Source organism: Erythrolamprus reginae, chromosome 8, assembly GCF_031021105.1.
Source record: "Erythrolamprus reginae isolate rEryReg1 chromosome 8, rEryReg1.hap1, whole genome shotgun sequence".
NCBI lineage: Eukaryota > Metazoa > Chordata > Lepidosauria > Squamata > Dipsadidae > Erythrolamprus > Erythrolamprus reginae.
In genome coordinates this window covers 17,803,767-17,824,004 of record NC_091957.1, presented here as the reverse complement: position 1 = coordinate 17,824,004, position 20,238 = coordinate 17,803,767, and the positions used below count along the sequence as shown (strand labels likewise).

At 45.8% G+C, this 20,238-nt stretch overlaps 1 protein-coding gene across 1 annotated transcript in view; it reads right to left on the bottom strand.

The window, feature by feature from the left end:
* The window catches only part of WNT4 (Wnt family member 4), a 32,431-nt gene continuing 12,193 nt past the window's right edge, over positions 1–20,238 (bottom strand). The window contains exons 2-5 of the mRNA XM_070759075.1: positions 10,766–11,001; positions 4,931–5,062; positions 3,040–3,182; positions 1–653 (exon numbers count right to left, since the gene is read on the bottom strand). Of these exons, the coding sequence (XP_070615176.1) occupies positions 183–653; positions 3,040–3,182; positions 4,931–5,062; positions 10,766–11,001 (982 nt within the window). The 3' untranslated portion in view covers positions 1–182. The remainder of the gene's footprint in view (positions 654–3,039; positions 3,183–4,930; positions 5,063–10,765; positions 11,002–20,238) is intronic.

Here is a 20,238-nt window from a genome sequence, read left to right as displayed (position 1 = left end):
AACTTTTAAATATTTTTCTTTCTTTAAAAAAAAAATAATTGCATCGTTCCTCTCTTCTCGGGTCCGCGGGGGATTGCCGAGAAACCCCCATCCCCACCCCATTGGCCGCGAGGTTCCCTCGGCCACAGCCGTCTTTGTCTGTTGTTGTTCTTTTACCCCCTCCCTCCCGCCACGGCCCGAGTTCACCGACACGTGTGCCTTTCCACCACCCGGTGGCACTGTTTGCACTTGACGAAGCAGCACCAGTGGAACTTGCAGCTGCAGCGCTCGACCACGTCCACTTCGTCCGTGTGGAAGCCCCGCCCGCAGCACATCAACTCGCAGCCGTCGATGGCCTTGGAGGTCTTGTTGCAAGACCGCCCGTGGGTCCCCAGCACGCCGTTGCGCAGGTCGTGGTCGCAGAAATCGGGGCTGGCCTCCAGGTACACCAAGTCCTCGTCTGTGTGGGGCTTGAACTGGGAATTCTTGGGGACTAGCACCTTGGCGGAGGAGCCGATCTTGCGCTGCTCCACCTCCGTGGCCCCGTCGAACTTCTCCTTCAGCACGTGGCCCACTTTCCTGAAAGGGGGCATGGCTTTCCAACAGGTCTTGACCTCGCACGAGCCCGACACGCCGTGGCACTTGCATTCCTCCTTCATGTGGTTCAGAATGGCCTGGGGAACAGAAACATAGAGGATTGACGGCAGGAAAAGACCTCAGGGTCCATCTAGAAACATAGAAACATAGAAGATTGATGGCAGAAAAAGACCTCATGGTCCATCTAGTTTGCCCTTATACTATTTTCTGTATTTTATCTTAGGATGGATATATGTTTATCCCAGGCATGTTTAAATTCAGTTACTGTGGATTTATCTACCACGTCTGCTGGAAGTTTGTTCTAAGGATCTACTACTCTTTCAATAAAATAATATTTTCTCATGTTGCTTTTGATCTTTCCCCCAACTAACTTCAGATTGTGTCCCCTTGTTCTTGTGTTCACTTTCCTATTAAAAACACTTCCCTCCTGGACCTTATTTAACGCTTTAATATATTTAAATGTTTCGATCATGTCCCCCCTTTTCCTTCTGTCCTCCAGACCAGTGTTTTTCAACCAGTGTGCCGCGAGACATGGTCAGGTGTGCCGCGAAGCTCAGAGAGAGAAAGAAAACAAGAGAAAGGGAGAGAAAGGGAGAAAGAAAGAGCAAGAGAGAGAGAGAGAAAGAAAGAAAACAAGAGAGAAAGCAAGCAAGAGAGAAAAAGCAAGCAAGAGAGAAAGAAAGAGAGAGAGAGAAAGAGAACAAGAGAGAAAGAAAGCAAGAGAGAGAAAGAAAGAGAGAGAGAAAGAGAGGGAGGAAAGGTGGGGGAGAGAAAGACATAGAGGGAAGTAGGGAGGGAGAGAGAAAGAGAGCAAAAAAGAGGAAAGAAGGAAGAGAGAAAGAAAAGGATGGAGAGAGAGAGAAAAAAGAGGGAGAGAAAGAGGGAGAGAGAAATAGAGCAAAAGGGAGGAGAGAGAATTTTTTTGTCCAAACTTTTTTTAGCCCCGCCCCCCCCACTCAATGTGCCCCATGGTTTTGTAAATGTAAAAAATGTGCTGCAGCTCAAAAAAGGTTGAAAATCACTGCTCCAGACTATACAGATTGAGTTCATTAAGTCTTTCCTGATACGTTTTATGCTTCAGACCTTCCACCATTCTTGTAGCCCGTCTTTGGACCCGTTCAATTTTGTCAATATCTTTTTGTAGGTGAGGTCTCCAGAACTGAACACAGTACTCCAAATGTGGTCTCACCAGCGCTCTATATAAGGGGATCACAATCTCCCTCTTCCTGCTTGTTTTACCTCTAGCTATGCAGCCAAGCATCCTACTTGCTTTCCCTACCGCCTGACTGCACTGTTCACCCATTTTGAGACTGTCAGAAATCACTACCCCTAAATCCTTTTCTTCTTATACTATTTCACGCAAAATCACACAAAAGGAAAGTTTGAGATGTTGGAAAAAGCGAAGAGGGAAGGGCAACGGCGAGGATTAAAAGCCATGGAAAGGAAAAGCATCACATGTACCGGTACAGTATACATGTGGTACCTTGCTCAACAGTAGTAACTGAGAGTGACCCTGGAGTCCTAGTGGACAACCATTTAAATGTGAGCCAGCCATGTGCAGCAGCTGCCAAAAAAGCCGACACAGTCCTAGGCTGCATCAACAGAGGGAGAGAATCAAGATCACGCGAAGGGTTAATACCACTTTATAAGGCCACACTTGGAATCCTGCGTTCAGTTTTGGTCGCTAGGATGCAAAAAGGATGCTGAGACTCTAGAAAGAGTGCAGAGAAGAGCAACCAAGAGGATCAGGGGACTGAAGGCTGAAACATGAAGAACGGTTGCAGGAACTGGGAAAATGTCTAGTTGAATGAAAAGAAGGACCAGGGGAGACATGAGAGCAGCCTTCCAATATCTCAGGGGTTCCCCAAAGAAGACGCAGTCAAACTATTCTCCAAAGCACCTGATGGTAGAACAAGAAGCAACGGGTGGAAACTACGCAAGGAAAGAAGCAATTGAGAACTAAGGAGGAATTTCCTGACACTTAGATTAATGAAACAGCCTGCCACCAGAAGTTGTGAATGACCCAACACTGGACGTTTTTAAGCAGATGTTGGATAACCACCTGTCTGAAGTGGTGTAGGGTTTCCTGCTTAAGCTGGGGGTTGGACTAGAAGACCTCTAAGGTTCCTTCCAACTCTGCTTGTTGTTATTGTTATTATTATTATTATTATTCACAAAAATCAGTAATACACAGCAAACTAGATTGATATGCTGGATTTTGTATCCCAATATCACAAGTCAAACACTTCCCAAGTGTCTAGGACTGTGTGATGTATTATTATTATTATTATTATTATTATTATTATTATTATTATTATTATTATTATTATTATTATTATCCCTTCTAGGATTCCCATCTGAAAGGATTGTTGCCCTTCCAATTCGTTGGAAGTCAAGCTAATCTTCAGAAGCCACTGCTGGAAGGGGGGCGGGGGAGGATAACCAAGCCCATGGTGCTGTTACCTTCCGCCCAGCTTCGTTATTGTGGAGGTTCATGAGGGCTCGGTTGGAAGAAGACCCTTTGCTCCTCTCTCTTACGTCCACGAAGGACTGAGAGAAAGCCACGCCGTAAGCGATGTTGTCGGAACAGCCGGACCACTGGAAGCCTGGCGGGAGAGAGAGAGAGAGAGAAAAAGGGAAGATAGTTGGATATATATGATCCTTGCTGCTGTCCCAAATGTGTAATACAGTGGGACCTCTCCTTACGAACTTAATTCGTTCTGTGACCCGGTTCTTAAGTAGAAAAGTTTGTAAGTAGAAGCAATTTTCCCCATAGGAATCAATGTAAAAGCAAATAATGTGTGTGATTGGGGAAACCACAGGGAGAGTGGGGGCCCTGTTTCCTCCCAGGAGATTCCTAGAGAGGCCCCACGGAGGTTTCTCCCTGCCTTTTCCGGCCCTGTTTCCTCCCAGGAGATTCCTAGAAAGGCTCCATGGAGGCTTCTTCCCACCTTTTTTGGCCCTGTTTCCTCCCAGGAGATTCCTAGAGAGGCCCCACGGAGGCTTCTCCCCGCCTTTTCCGACCCTGTTTCTTCCCAGGAGATTCCTAGAGAGACCCCACTGAGGCTTCTTCCCGCCTTTTTTGGCCCTGTTTCCTCCCAGGAGATTCTGAGAGAGGCCCCACCAAGGCTTCTCCCCGCCTTTTTTGGCCCTGTTTCCTCCCAGGAAAATCCTAGAGAGGCCCCACAGAGGCTTCTCCCCACCTTTTCCAGCCCTGTTTCCTCCCAGGAGAGTCTTAAAGAGGCCCCAGAGAGTGTTCTGTCTGGGTGCCCCCAGACTTCAACATCAACTGGAAAAAGCAGCCAGACACGCTGGTAAAAGCAAAAGCACTTTATAGTTTGAAAAATAAACACGGAGAAAAACCTGTTCTTCCCAACAGGCAGGCTATGAGACTTCACAGCAGAGTCCTGATGGCCAGACAATACAGCAGACTTCTTGCTGGCACACCCACCACTGTAGAGAATAAGACCCACACCTTTTCCCCCCAAGGTTTCAGTATTCAAAGTCACAAACCAGAATTCCAAGACGCCAAAGATCACAGCCAGGTCCCAGGACTCCCAAAGATAATACTCCACAAGCCAGGAAGGGTGGGTCTGCCTTTTCAGCCTTTCCAGAGAGCACCACACCCAAACCCAGCTGTTGCCTCTTTAGTGCTGAAAGTACCTGGCTAATTGTCCCCTTCGTTGTGTTGCTCTTCTCTGCCGGAGATCGATTATTGCTTGTGCATTTTCATCTAAGGAATCCAGGCTGCTTGCTGGGGAGAGCTCCATCTCGGGGGACTCTGGCTGTCCTCCCTCTCCCTCAGCCTGAGATTCCTCCTCCCCGTCTGCCTGAACCTCCTGTTCCTCATCCTCCCCCTCTGAGCAGGAAGCCGGCAGAGGATCAGCCGTTCCCTGAGGGGCCTCAGACGGAATCACAACAGAGAGGCTCCTCCCTGCCTTTTCCGGTTACAGTTTCGGAGGCTCGGGTTTGTAAGTAGAAAATGGTTCTTAAGAAGAGGCAAAAAAATCTTTAACACCCGACTCTTATCTAGAAAAGGTCGTAAGTAGAGGCACTCTTAGGTAGAGGTACCACTGTATATGATCCTTGCCGCTATCCTAAATGTTAGGTATTTAATACTTTTAGGGTTTAATATTTCCTAACAACTCCTAGCAAAAAAGAATTCAGGTGTATACTTTCTATTGTCGTTCCCGTTATTTTCTGCAACCATTTCTGTATTTGCTTCGGGACATAACCACCACATAGGTTGGATGTTTCCATGGAAACATTTCATGGCCGAACTAGGGAACATCACCAGTGCTGGACAAGAGCGGGGTGTGCAAAGGAGGGGAGGAGGAGGAGGAGAAGAACTTACCTTGAGGGCTGACACCCTGGACTGTGTGATCACAACCACACTTCTCCAGCTCTCCACTGCTACACGCCCTGGTCACAGCGAAAGCAACACTGGCAGAGGAGATGGCATAGATGAAGGCTGCTTCCCGCGTCCCTGGAAGAAGAAAAAAAACCCCACCAAACAAAATATTAAAAAAAGACCCCCATGATCACATTGTAGTTTCAGCTCTGGAAATCTCCCACTACTAGCCAGAGCATGCAAAACTTTTGCCAAACCAATCCTTGAACGCAGCTCATCTCTCTGAAACCCACACCGCATTTCGGACATAAACACTCTAGAAAATGTCCAGAGATACTTTACAAGAAGAGCCCTCCACTCGCAACAGAATCCCCTACGCAACCAGACTTACAATCCTCAGTTTAGAAAGCTTAGAACTACGTCGTCTTAAACAGGATCTGAGCATATCCCATAAAATAATCTGCTACAACGTCCTTTTTCTTTTTCTCTTTCCTTTCTTTTGTTTTTTCTTTCTTTTTCTCTTTCCTTTTTCTTTCATTTCCTTATTTCCTTCCTTCCCTCCTTCCTTCCTAACTTTTCCTCTCTTCTCCTCCTTTTTCTTTCTTTCTTTCATCCATCCATCTTTCACTTTTTCCTTCCTTCCTTCCTTCCTTCCTCACTTTTCCTCTCTTCTCCTCCCTTCTCTTTTTTTCTTTCATCCATCCATCTTTCTTTTTCCTTCCTTCCTTCCTTCCTCACTTTTCCTCCCTTCTCTCTTTTTCTTTCTTTCTTTCATCCATCCATCTTTCTCTTTTTCCTTCCTTCCTTCCTTCCTCCCTTCCTTCCTCTTTCTTTCTCAGACTTTTACCCCTCCTCTCTTTTTACTCTTTCAACTCTTAACGTCAGCTTTTTAATGTGCCTGCTTTGGGAAAAATATAATAAAATTATTTGAAAGAAAACAAAAAAAACCCCAACCCTAAACTTTCACAACACACACTGGGCTAAATTTTGTCCTTCTCCCATCCGGGGGGCTACAGAGGGCACCACGACCTTGTTTGAAAGACTCTTGGTCTTACTACACTTTGACTTGTTTGTTCAAAACCTGTGTGTGTGTTTAAAAAAACCCTCTTGGTCCCAAAAAAGGATGCTAGATGTGGTCAGCCCGGCATGAATGCGAGCAGTTTGCGAGCGGGGAGGTTTAATCAAACAGAAACGTGCTTCTTAGGGTCAACTCGTGGCGAGGGGGGTCCGGCCAAACCTCCCCACGGTTCCCTTGGCTGCAATTCTGCGGACGCCATTTAAAAGAGAGGAGGAAGAAGAAGAAGGATCCAACAAAACTGGACTCTTCTCTCCTTGGGACATGACCCCTGTGCCTCCAAGCCCTTGAAATAAAAACGATGGTGACCACACCAAACGTTCTCCACAATTTTATCCGGGAGATGCCTTTTATCCATCCTGCAAGTCAACGGTCGCAGTGGGGTTGAACGGTGGAAGGGACTAACGCTGGGATCACTCTCGAGTTAAGCTGCTCAGAGTCGGTTTTGGAGTAAGCAGCATATAAATACAATAAGTAAGTAAGTAAGAGGGTTTTGCCCACCCCCATAACAGCAAGCTACTCAGCAAGTGATCTACAGTCTCCTGCACCCGCAGGGGGTTGAACTAGATCCGTGTTTCCCAACCTTGGCAACTCCTCTTTTTTGGCAAGACAAACCAAAAGTGTATATCTACTACGTAGAGCCTGGGTGGCACAGTGGTTAGAGTCCAGTCTTGCAAGCTACTTCTGCTGATCACCGGCTGCCAGTAGTTTGGCAGATCGAATCTCAGTAGGCTCAAGGTTGACTCAGCCTTCCTTCCTTCCTTCCTTCCTTCCTTCCTTCCTTCCTTCCTTCCTTCCTTCCTTCCTTCCTTCCTTCCTTCCTTCCGAGGACCCAGACTGTTGGGGGCGAGAGGCTGATTCTGATTAGAGAAGGCTGTAAAAGCACTAGGAAGTGGTATATAAGTCTAAATGCTATTGCTGGTTATGTGTTGGTTATGACCTATAAAGCCCTTCATGGCACCGGACCAGATTATCTCAGGGACCGCCTTCTGCTGCACGAATCCCAGCGACCAGTTAGGTCTTCTCCGGGTCCCGTCAACTAAACAATGCCACTTGGCGGGACCCAGGGGAAGAGCCTTCTCTGTGGCGGCCACGGCCCTCTGGAACCAACTCCCCCAGAGATTAGAATTGCCCCCACCCTCCTTGCCTTTTGTAAGCTACTTAAAACCCACCTCTGCCGCCAGGCATGGGGCAATTGAGATACCCTTTCCCCCTAGGCTTTTACAATTTTATGCATGGTATGTCTGTATGGTTTTTATTATAATGGGTTTTTAATTGTTTTTAGTATTGGATTATTATTATATGCTGTTTTATTATTGCTGTTAGCTGCCCCGAGTCTCCAGAGAGGGGCGGCATACAAATCCAATCAATCAATCAATCAATCAATCAATCAATAAACAAACAAACAAACAAACAAACAAACAAACCACCTCCCTCCCTCCCTTCCTAAAGGTTGACTCAGCCTTCCATCTTTCCGAGGTGGGTCAAATGAGGACCCAGATTGTTGGGGGCAAGAGGCTGGTTCTGTAATCTTACTTAGAGATTAAGTCTAAATGCTATTAGTATAAATATGAGCCAGCTGTATGTGGTGGCAGCAGCCAAAAAAGCCAATGCAATCCTACGCCGCATTAACAGAGGGATAGAATCAAGCTCAAGGGAGGTACTAATACTATTCTGCAAAGCCTTAGTAAGACCACACATCCAGTTTTGGTCACCACACTATAAAAAAAGATGTTGAGACTCTAGAAAGAGTGCCCGAGAAGAGCAACCAGGATGATTAAGGGACTGGAGGCAAAAATTATATGAAGAACGCTTGCAGGAACTGGGCATGGACAGTCTAGTGAAGAGAAAAGACCAGGGGAGACATGATAGCAGCCTTCCAATACTTGAGGGGCTGCCACAGAGAGGAAGGATGTCAAGCTATTCTCCAAAGTCCAGACAAGGAACAATGGATGGAAATTGACCAAGGAGAGATTGAACCTTGAAATAAAGATGGATTTCCTGACAGGGAGAACCACCAACCCATGGAACAGAAGTTGCTTTTTAGAAGCTTCATCAATAGAAGCTTTCAAGAAGAGACCGGATTGCCTTCTGGTCAGAAATGGTGCTGGGTTGGACTAGAGAAGAAGAAGGGAAGAGAAAGAAAGAGAAAGAAAGAAAGAGAAAGAAAGGAGGAAGAGGAGAAGAAGAAGAAAGAGAAAAAGAAATGGAGGGAGGAGGAGGAAAGTGAGGAGGAGGAGAAAGAAAGAGGAAGAGGAGAAGAAGAGAAAGAAAGGAGGACGAAGAAAGAAAAAGGGAGGGAGAAGGAGGAAAAAGAGAAAAAGGAGAAGGAAAGAGGAGAAAAATGAGGAGAAAAAGAGGAAGAGGAGGAGGAGAAGGAGAGGAAGAAGAAAGAAAAAGAAAGGAAGGGAAGGAAGGAGGGAGGAGGAAGCGAAGAAGGAAAGAGAAGGAGGAGGAGGAGGAAGAGGAGGCGGAGAAGGAGAGGAAGAAGAAAGAGAAAGAAAGGAAGGGAAGGAAGGAGGAAGCAAAGAAGGAAAGAGAAGGAGGAGGAGGAAGAGTAGGTGGAGAAGGAGAGGAAGAAGAAAGAGAAAAAGAAAAGAAGGGAGGGAGGAAGGAAGAGGGGGAGAAGAAGACTAGATGACCCCCAAGGTCCCTTCTCCCAACTCTGTTAAGAATCCCCCATCCTAGGAGAAACCGACCACAGTGGATCCATTTCAAAGCCCATTCCCCCTCCCCATCCTCACTGGGGTGGGGGGAAGAACCGGAAGTGGCCTTCTAAAGAGTTGGAGGTCCGTTGCCTCTCTCCCCCCCTGCCCTGTCCCCCCTCTCGATGCCAACTGGGTGGGGCAAGCCACAAGGAGGGGAACATCGGTTCCAGCGGCTTCTTCCACGAAACCTTGCGACATCCTGCTCCCGTTTCCCTGCCAAGGGCGGGATGACAGCGGCTTCTGTCTCTCCCGGAGGAGGTCGCGGCCCTTCGCTTCCACTCCCTCGTTGCCCACCCGTCCTCCCTCCCTCCCAACGCAGGGGGAGGACAGGAATGACCCTCTTTTTTGGGAGAGGTTTTAAAAAAGAAAGCTCAAAAAAAGAGCCCCCTTTCCAAATTTGGGCGCTTTTGGTTCCTCGAGTTTCCAATCCGGAGAATGCAACTGTGCGACCTTTGGAATTAATTGTGGTTAATGACGGGCTTCAAAAGGGAGCTGGTTTTGGCTCTGCGGCCGGCCGAAAATGAGAGAGAGAGAGAGAGAAGGGGAGCTTCATTCCTTGGTATTTTTGGTATTTCCAGGGCACAGATCTCTGGGCAGCATCTCCCTCTTCCTCCCCCACCGCCTTTCCCCCCCCTCCCTGAAGGCAAGCAAGGGAAAGTTAAATAAGAAGCTACGGGGACGACTTTGGAAAAGGGATGAGGCTTCGGCTTCCTTGGTTAGAAAACGGAGGGCAGACGCAATTCCAGCGATTTTAAACAAATGGAAGAGGAGGAGGAGGGAGAGGAGGAGGAAGAAAGAAAGAAAGAAAAGGAGGAGGAGCAGAAAAAGAAAAGAAAGAGAAAGAAAGAGAAAGAAAAGGAAGAGGAGGAAAAGCAAGAAGAGGAAGAAGGGAAAGGGAGAAAAAGAAAGGAGGAAGAGAAGAAAGAATAGGAGGATGAGGAGAAGGAGAAGAGAAAAAAGAGAAGAAAGAAAAGGAGGAAGAAAAGGAGAAGAGAAAGAAAGAAAAAGAAGATGAGAAGAAGAAAGAAAAGAGAAGGAAAGAAGAAGAAAAAGAAAGAGGAGGAGGAAAAGGAGGAGGAGAAGAAGGAAAGAGGAGGAGGAGGAGAAGAAGAAGAAGGTGGCTTCTTTGGGGAGAAGCCTTCCTACCCAATTTCACCCCTTTCCTGGCTTTCTCCTCCTCCCACCCTCCACCCCCAGGCTGCAAATTCCTTGAAGATCTGTCCCTAAGGTGCAGCTGCGAAGGAAACTCCCTTGCCAAAACAGAACAAAACAAAAAAACAAAACAGTATTTGAAAAATAGAACCTCAAAAGCAAGGGGGGGGGGAGGAATTTATATCTCCACCACACTTGGCAGCTGTGGGCCAAAACCCCTTGTTTTGCACTGCAATTTTTTATTGCAGGCTCTGGTGACCGACTTTAAGAAGGCTGAGTTGTTCAATAAAAGCTGTGCAGAGGGGGAAGAGGGGAAGGAAGGAAGGAAGGAGGGAAGGAAAGATAGAAAAGGAAGGAGGGGGAGGGAAGGGGAAGGTGGAAGAGGATGGAAGGAAGGAGAAGGAAGGTTGGAAGACAGGAGAAAGTGGATTGGAAGGAAAAAGGTGAAGGAGAAGAGGGAGAAATGGAGGAGAAGGAAGGAGAGATGGAGAAGGAGGGTTGGAAGACAGAGGAGAAAGTGGAGGAGAGGATGGAGTGACGGAGGAGGAGAAGGAAAGAAGAAGGAGAGTTGGAAGACTGGAGAAGGAGGGAAGGTGGATTGGAAAGAAAAAGGTGAAGATGGAGAAGAGGGAGTGATGGAGGAGAAAGAAGAATGAGAGATGGAGAAGGAGGGTTGGAAGATGAGAAGGTAGAGGAGAGGATGGAGTGATGAGGAGGAGGAGAAGGAAGGAAGGAAGGAGAATTGGAGAGGATTTGGAAGAAAAAAGGTGAAGGAGAGGACGAAGAAGAGGATGTAATGGAGGAGGAGAAGGAAGGAAGAAGGAGAGATGGAGAAGGAGGGTTGGAAGACAAGAAGGAGGAGGAGGGGAAGGCGAAGGAGGAAGACTCCCCATCCCAGCGTACCTTGCGTGACCACCTTGCCAAAGACCGGCAGGCTCTCCAGTGTAGAGCAGTTCCACCGGCGGTTGCGGAACTGGAACTGGCACTCCTCGATGGCCAACTGGGCCCCTCGGCGCACCGCATCCATGACCTCCAGGTTCCTCTTGCACATCTGGACTTGGCGCTGGATCAGGCCCTTCAGCTTCTCGCAGGTCTCCTCCTCGGAGATGCTGCCCACCGAAGAGAGCTTGGCCAGGTACCTGCGAGGAAGACAGAGAAAATTAAATTAAATTAAATTAACCCTGACCACTTTAAGCCTGGTGGACTTCAACTCCCAGAATTCCTCAGCCAGCTTTGTATTAAGACTTGGAGACTACACCTCCCAGAATTCCCCAGCCAGCTTTGCTTTAAGACTTGTGGACTTCAACTCCCAGAATTCCCAACCCTACACTACTTCAGACAGATGGTTATCCAACATCTGCTTAAAAACTTCCAGTGTTGGAGCATTCACAACCTCTGGTGGCAGGCTTTTCCACTGATCAACTGCTCTGACTGTCAGGAAATTCCTCCTATAGTCTGGAGGACAGAAGGAAAAGGGGGGACATGATCGAAACATTTAAATATGTTAAAGGGTTAAATAAGGTTCAGGAGGGAAGTGTTTTTAATAGGAAAGTGAACCCAAGAACAAGGGGGGCACAATCTGAGGTTAGTTGGGGGAATGATCAAAGGCAACATGAGAAAATATTATTTTACTGAAAGAGTAGTAGATCCTTGGAACAAACTTCCAGCAGACGTGGTTGGTAAATCCACAGTAACTGAATTTAAACATGCCTGGGATAAACATAGATCCATTGTAAGATAAAATACAGGAAATAGTATAAGGGCAGACTAGATGGACCATGAGGTCTTTTTCTGCCGTCAGTCTTCTATGTTTCTAGTTCTAAGTTGCTTCTCTCCCTGTTTAGTTTCCACCCATTGCTTCTTGTTCTACCATCAGGTGCTTTGGAGAATAGCTTGACTCCTTCTTTGCGGCAACCCCTCAGATACTGGAAGGCTGCTATCCTGTCTCCTCTGGTCCTTCTTTTCATTAAACTAGCCATGTCCAGTTCCTGCAACCGTTCTTCATGTTTCAGCCTCCTGTCCCCTGATCCTCTTTGTTGCTCTTCTCTGCACTCAACATCCTTTTTGCATCGTGGTGACCAAAACTGGATGCTGTATTCCAAGTGTAGCCTTACCAAAGCCTTACAAAGTGGTATTAACCCTTCGTGTGATCTTGATTCCATCCCTGTTGATGCAACCTAGAACTGTGTTGGCTTTTGGGGCAGCTGCTGCACACGGCTGGCTCCTATTTAAATGGTTGTCCACTAGGACTCCAAGATCCCTCTCACAGTTATATATATATATATATAGGATGCTAACGCAGGTAGACGGGTGTGTAATCCAAGGATTAAGCAGATGGTGGCAAAGTAAACTTCAAATAGATGTGGAAGAGATGAAGAATATAGTGGAGAATATAAGGAAAATCAAGAATACAAGGGTTAGAGAAATGAGAAGGAAAATATCACACAAGTGTTACCTTATACCTGTACAACTTGCACATACTTTTAAGAATCTTAAGCAGTTAGGTCCCACCGAGTCAGCCTTCTCCCATCAACTAGACAATGTCGCTTGGCGGGACCTAAGGGAAAGAGCCTTCTCTGTGGGGGCCCCGGCCCTCTGTAATCAGCTCCCCCCGGAGATTCGTACTGCCCCCACCCTCCTCGCCTTCCATAAATGCTTAAAGACCTATTTATGCTGCCAGGCCTGGAGCCACTACATCCTAGCCCCCTGGCCGATGAATGTCATATGTTTTGTTGTGTGAATGATTTCAAATATTGTTAGAGTTTTTTAAAGTTTTGTAGTTCTATTAATTTGGATTTTTATGATATATTGTTTTTGATATGTTGTGAACCGCCCTGAGTCCTCGGAGAGGGGCAGCGTACAAATCCAATAAATAAATAAATATGTTTTGGGAGTGCTCAGTAGTGCAGAAATTTTGGAAAGAGATGCAAGGAGATTAATAGGATGTTAAACATAAAATGGGTGATTACAAAGGAGTTGGTGGTATTAAACATAGAAGATTGACGGCAGAAAAAGACCTCCTGGTCCATCTAGTCTGCCCTTATACTATTTCCTATATTTTATCTTAGGATGGATCTGTGTTTATCCCAGGCATGTTTCAATTCAGTTCCTGTGGATTTATCTACCACGTCTGCTGGAAGTTTGTTCCAAGGATCTACTACTCTTTCAGTAAAATAATATTTTCTCATGTTGCCTTTGATCTTTCCCCCAACTAACTTCAGATTGTGTCCCCTTGTTCTTGTGTTCACTTTCCTATTAAAAAGACTTCCCTCCTGAACCTTGTTTAACCCTTTAACATATTTAAATGTTTTGATCATGTCCCCCCTTTTCCTTCTGTCCTCGAGACTATACAGATTGAGTTCATTAAGTCTTTCCTGATACGTTTTATGCTTAAGACCTTCCACCATTTTTGCAGCCCATCTTTGGACCCCTTCAATTTAATCCATCTCTTTTTGTAGGTGAGGTCTCCAGAACTGGACACAGTATTATTCCAAATGTGGTCTTCACCAGCACTCTATACAGCGGGATCACAATCTCCCTCTTCCTGCTTGTTATACCTCCAGCTATGCAGCCAAGCATTCGACTTGCTTTCCCTACTGCCTGACTGCACTGTTCACTCATTTTGAGACTGTCAGAAATCACAAGTATTAGTAACGATGAGGGATATGGGTGATTTCAGAAAAATTAAGGAAGCAGCTACAGAAAGCGCCCAAGCAGTTAATAGTTTTAGTTTGGAAGGATGCAACGAAACTAACAATACAAAATTGGCATTGGTACATGGTGGAACGCATTCAATTTGAAGTCACAGATATTAAATTCAATACGATCAATGGAAATAAAGTGGAAAAACTGATGGGAGGATGGGTCAGAGCAGTGTTTTTCAACCAGTGTGCCGTGGCACACTAGTGTGCCGCGAGACATGGCCAGGTGTGCCGCGAAGCTCAGCAAGAGAGAGAAAGAGAGAGAAAGAAAGCAAGAGAGAGAGAAAAAGAAAGAGAAAGCAAGCAAGAGAGAGAGAGAAAGAAAGCAAGAGAGAAAGAGAGGCAGGGAAGGAGGGAGAGATAGAAAGAGCAAAAAAGAGGAAGGAAGGAAGAGAGAGGGATGGAGAGAGGAAGGAAGGAAGGAAGAGAGAAAGAGGGAGAGAAATAGAGCGAAATGGAGGAAGAGAGAGAGAATTTTTTTTGTCCAAACTTTTTTAGCCCCCCCCCCTTTCTCCCCCCCCCCCCGCTCAAGGTGCCCCATTATTTTGTATATGTAAAAAATGTGCCGCAGCTCAAAAAAGGTTGAAAATCACTGGGTCAGAGGTTTTATGGGCATCAGAATTCGAGACCGAGCCACAAAGAATAAATTGGAAACCCTCTATACTTTGTAAATATGTTGATGTTCCCGGTTTTAAAATATTACAAATTAGTACATCCTCATTTTGGTGGAGGGATTGAATGATTGATGTTGGGTGGTGGGAGCACATATCACTGTGCCCTCTTTTTGTGTTGTGTGTATTTATTTTATTTTGTTTGTTTTGTCAAGTAAATAGTGATAGTATACAAAGATATAATAATATTTATATACATGATACAAGTAAAAAAAGAAACATTGGGATAGGGGATGGAAGGCACACTGGTGCACTTATGCACGCCCCTTACTGACCTCTTAGCAACCGGGAAAGGTCAACAATAGATAGTCTAAGGATAAAGTTTTGGGGATTTGGTGATGAAGAGCCGGGGTGGCGCAGCAGGTAGAGTGCTGTACTGCAGGCCGCTGAAGCTGACTGTAGATCAGAAGATCAGTGGTTCAAATCTCATCACCGGCTCAAGGTTGACTCAGCCTTCCATCCTTCCGAGGTGGGTAAAATGAGTACCCGGATTGTGGGGGCAATAGGCTGGCTGTGTTAAAAAGTGCTATTGCTAACATGTTGTAAGCCGCCCTGAGTCTAAGGAGAAGGGCGGCATAAAAATTGAATGAATGAATGAATGTATGAATGAATGAATGAATGAATGAATGAATGATACTACAGAGTCTCGTAGTGAGTTCCATGCACCAACTACTCAGTTACTAAAGTCGTATTTCCTGCAGTCGAGTTCGGAGCGGTTTACATTAAGTTTGTATCTGTTGTGTGCTTGTGTGTTGTGGTTGAAAGTGAAGTAGGCACTCTGGTGCACTTATGCACACCTTTTACTGACCTCTTAGGAATCAGGTGAGGTCAAGAGTGGACAGTCTAAGCGTAAAGTTTTGGGGGTGAGGTGATTATACTACAGAATCTGGTAGGGAGTTCCATGCATCCACTAAAGTCGTATTTCCTGCAGTGGATTTTAGAGAGGTTTACATTTATTATTTTATTTTATTGCATTATTACCTCTATGTATTTTATTACATTATTACATGTATTATTTTATTATTTATTACTTACATTATTACATGTATTATTATTTTATTATTTATTATTTACATTATTACACTTATTATTTACATTATTACATTTATTATTGCCGATGACTCTAAAGTGTGCAATAGGGTTGATATTCCTGGAGGCGTCTGTAATATGGTAAATGATTTAGCTTTACTAGATTAAGCAATGGAAACTGCAGTTTAATGTTTCCAAATGTAAAATAATGCACTTGGGGAAAAGGAATCCTCAATCTGAGTATTGTATTGGCAGTTCTGTGTTGGCAAATACTTCAAAAGAAAAGGATTTAGGGGTAGTGATTTCTGACAGTCTCAAAATGGGTGAACAGTGCAGTCAGGCGGTAGGGAAAGCAAGTAGGATGCTTGGCTGCATAGCTAGAGGTATAACAAGCAGGAAGAGGGAGATTATGATCCCACTATATAGAATGCTGGTGAGACCACATTTGGAATACTGTGTTCAGTTCTGGAGACCTCACCTACAAAAAGATATTGACAAAATTGAACGGGTCCAAAGATGGGCTACAAGAATGGTGGAAGGTCTTAAGCATAAAACGTATCAGGAAAGACTTAATGAACTCAATCTGTATAGTCTGGAGGACAGAAGGGAAAGGGGGGACATGATCGAAACATTTAAATATATTAAAGCGTTAAATAAGGTCCAGGAGGGAAGTGTTTTTAATAGGAAAGTGAACACAAGAACAAGGGGACACAATCTGAAGTTAGTTGGGGGAAAGATCAAAAGCAACATGAGAAAATATTATTTTACTGAAAGAGTAGTAGATCCTTGGAACAAACTTCCAGCAGACGTGGTAGATAAATCCACAGTAACTGAATTTAAACATGCCTGGGATAAACATATATCCATCCTAAGATAAAATACAGAAAATAGTATAAGGGCAGACTAGATGGACCATGAGGTCTTTTTCTGCCGTCAGACTTCTATGTTTCTATGTTTCTATGTTTCTATTATTTTATTAATATAAAAACCAATAATTTTTTTAAAAACCCAATAAAGCAGGGATTCGGGGTGCTGATCCTCTCCTCCCCCACTCACAGGATAATTAAGCCCCCTCCTCAAACCTGTCCCTGCAGCTTGTGGCTTCTTCCAGCTTCCAACAGCTGTCCCTTGTCTGGGGGGGGGGGGGGAGATGGACGGGGTCCTGTCACGTCTTGAGGAGGCTCACTGTATCCAGGGGGGGGGGGGGTGTTGTGGGAGAAGCCAAAAAGCTTGTGGAGATGCGGCCAAAATCAGCAGAACGAGTTCAGCGGCTGCCAAAGAAACCTCCCTCGGCTTGGGCAGCGTGTTGCGATCGCCAGAGGCTCCCTGCAAAAAACCACTTCCCCTCCCTGGCAGAGATTGTGTGTGTGTGTGTATGTGTGTGTCTTTGTGACCCCTGCAAAGCTGCAGCTGCAACGGAGGCTGCTGGGGACCATCACACCCTGGGTGAACTCGCAGTCACACGGCATCCGTCAGGCTGCGGAAGGGGGCTTAGAAGCAACGGAGTCGGGAGGGGCCTCCGGAGGACTTCTAGTCCAGCCCCCCCCCAATTGATCAGGGAAACCTTATGTACCGTTTCCCCAGAAAACGGTACGTTTGGTCTCTCCGTAAAAAAATTCCCCAAGGATGGAGCTGTTCACTACTTTCTGGAGGCAAAACGTCCCGCTGATGGATTGGGGTGGGCATTGCAAAATAACAAGGAGTTGGAAGGGACCTTGGAGGTCTTCTAGTCCAGCCTCATGCTGGACCATTTCAATCAATCAATCAGAATAGAGCTAGAAGGGACCTTAGAGGTCTTGTAGTCCAACCCTCGGTCAAACAGGGGACCCTAACCATTTCAACTGATCAATCAATTAATCAATCAGAATAGAGCTGGAAGGGACCTTAGAGGTCTTGTAGTCCAACCCCCGGTCAAACGGGACCCTAACCATTTCAACTGATCAATCAATTAATCAATCAGAATAGAGCTGGAAGGGACCTTAGAGGTCTTGTAGTCCAGCCGCCTGCTCAAACCTGAGACCCTTGCCTTGACCATTTCAATCAATCAATCAATCAATCAATCAATCAGAATAGAGCTGAAAGGGACCTTAGAGGTCTTCTAGTCCAACCCCTGCTCAAACCTGAGATCCTTGCCTAGACCATTTCAATCAATCAATCAATCAATCAGAATAGAGCTGAAAGGGACCTTGGAGGTCTTCTAGTCCAGCCCCCTGCTCAAACCTGAGACCCTTGCCTAGACCATTTCAATCAATCAATCAATCAATCAATCAGAATAAGCTGGAAGGGACTTTAGAGGTCTTCTAGTCCAACCCCTGCTCAAACCTGAGACCCTTGCCTAGACCATTTCAATCAATCAATCAATCAATCAATCAATCAAAATAAACTGGAAGGGACCTTGGATGTATTCTAGTCCAACCCCTTGCTCAAGCAGAATACCCCAGATGATTTCAAGCAAGCAAGCAATGAAACCAGACCTGGAAGGGGCCCTGGAGGTCTTCTAGCCCAACCCTATCTGTTGTCACACCTCCTTTGCGAGGGATGACCAGGTGGCCCGCAGGACAGGAGCGTGGAGGGGGGGGGAGGCTGTCATTTTGGCAGCGCCAGCCCGTCAAAACCTCCGGGAGAGTTTCCCACATATTATTATCATCATTTTCTCCCTTTTCCAGCCGGTGGGAAGCATCAAAAGGAGAGAGAGAGAGGGAGAGAGACCAAGGCTTCTCCAGAAACTCCTCTTTCAAATGCTTCCAAGCAGATGCTCCAGATAAAGATGCCTATTATTATTATTTTTTTGGTTCCCAAACAAATTCTTATTAACTGCGGCAGGCCCAGGGAGGATCAAAATGAAGATTAACGTGTTGTTTCAGCGATAAAGGACGCTGCTGTCCTCCAGGCTGGAAGCGGGGGAGGGAAAGGAAAAAAAGAAGAAAGGGAGGGGAAAAATATCTAAGTTTCCCAGATGTTTGGCCTTGCCCACCCACCACCGTTTTTTCCAGGCCATCCTGCTTAGAAATCACGGGAGGGTTACTTTAAAGAGACTGGACAGTCCCTTGTCTGAAATGGTCTAGGGCAGTGTTTCCCAACCTTGGCAGCTGGAAGATATTTGGACTTCAACTCCCAGGCTGGGGAATTCTGGGAGTTGAAGTCCAAATATCTTCAAGCTGCCAAGGTTGGGAAACACTGGTCTAGGCCGTGGGTAGGCCAAGTTGGCTCTTCTACGGCATGTGGACTTCAACTCCCAGAATTCCTGAGCCAACCATGCTAGCTCAGAGATGCTGGGAGTTGAAGTCCACATGCCATAGAAGAAGCCAACTTGGCCTACCTCTGGTCTAGGTAGGGTCTCCTGTTAGAGAAGGGGGCTGGAGTAGAAGACCTCCAAAGTTCCCTTCCATCTCTAGTCTGATTCATTGATTGATTGACAGCCTCTACGGTTTCCTGCTTCAACAGGGGGCTGGACTAGAAGACCTCTAAGGTTCCCTTCCAGCTCTATTCTGATTCATTGTTTGATTGACAGCCTCTAGGGTTTCCTGCTTGAGTAGGGGGCTGGACTAGAAGACCTCTGAGGTTCCCTTCCAGCTCTATTCTGATTCATTGTTTGATTGACAGCCTCTAGGGTTTCCTGCTTGAGTAGGGGGCTGGACTAGAAGACCTCTAAGGTTCCCTTCCAGCTCTATTCTGATTCATTGTTGATTGACAGCCTCTAGGGTTTCCTGCTTGAGTAGGGGGCTGGACTAGAAGACCTCTGAGGTTCCCTTCCAGCTCTATTCTGATTCGTTGATTGATTGACAGCCTCTACGGTTTCCTGCTTCAACATGGGGCTAGTCTGGAAGACTTCTAAGGTTCCCTTCCAGCTCTATTCTGATTCATTGATTGATTGACAGCATCCAGACTACGAGTTTCCTGCTTCAGCAGGGGGCTGGACTAGAAGACCTCTAAGGCTCCCTTCCTGCTCTATTCTGATTCATTGATTGATTGACAGCATCCAGGGTTTCCTGCTTCAGCAGGGGGCTGGACTGGAAGACCTCTAAGGTTCCCTTCCTGCTCTATTCTGATTCATTGATTGATTGACAACATCTAGACTATGAGTTTCCTGCTTCAGCAGGGGGCTGGACTAGAAGACCTCTAAGGCTCCCTTCCTGCTCTATTCTGATTCATTGATTGATTGACAACATCTAGACTACGAGTTTCCTGCTTCAGCAGGGGGCTGGACTAGACCACCTCCAAGGTTCCCTTCCCACTCAGTCATTCTTTGACTCCTATGACCTCACAAGTTCAACCCTGAGCTATAAAATTCCCCTCTTCTACTAATTCTGCACCTTGGCCCATATCCTGCCTTTTACATCCCGGCTAAAGGTGACTGATACTAGGAAATTTTGCTAACCATCTGCCCATTCAATAAAGACTTCATGCAGGCAGCAGCAGGTAGATAAAGAGGTAGGAAGAGAACTAGAAGTAGATTTTTTACACACACACACACACACACACACACACACACACAGGAGAGTGAGATAAAGACAGAAGAGAGAAAAAAGAGGAGAAATAAAGATAAGAGAAAGACAAGATAGAGAATAAGAGACAGAAGAGAGAGAGAAGACATAAAGATAGATAAGAGAGAGAGAGAGAAAAAAACAAGAGAAAAACAGAAGAGAGAGGAGAGCGATAAAGATGAGAGAAGAGAGACAGAGAGAGAAAAGGCTAAGAGAGAAATAGATAAGAGAGAGAGAAATAAAGAGACAAGAAAGACAACATAGAAAACAAGAGACAGAAGAGAGAGAGAGAAGACATATAGAAGAGAGAGATAAAGACAGGAGAGAGGAGAGAGATAAAGATGAGAGAGAAGAGAGGCAGAGAAAAAGCTGAGAGAAATACTGTAGATAAAAGAAATAGAAGAGAGAGAGAGAAGAGAGAGGAGAGAAATAAAGAGAGGAGAAAGACAAGATAGAAAAGAAGAGAGAGAGAAGACATACAGATAAGAAAC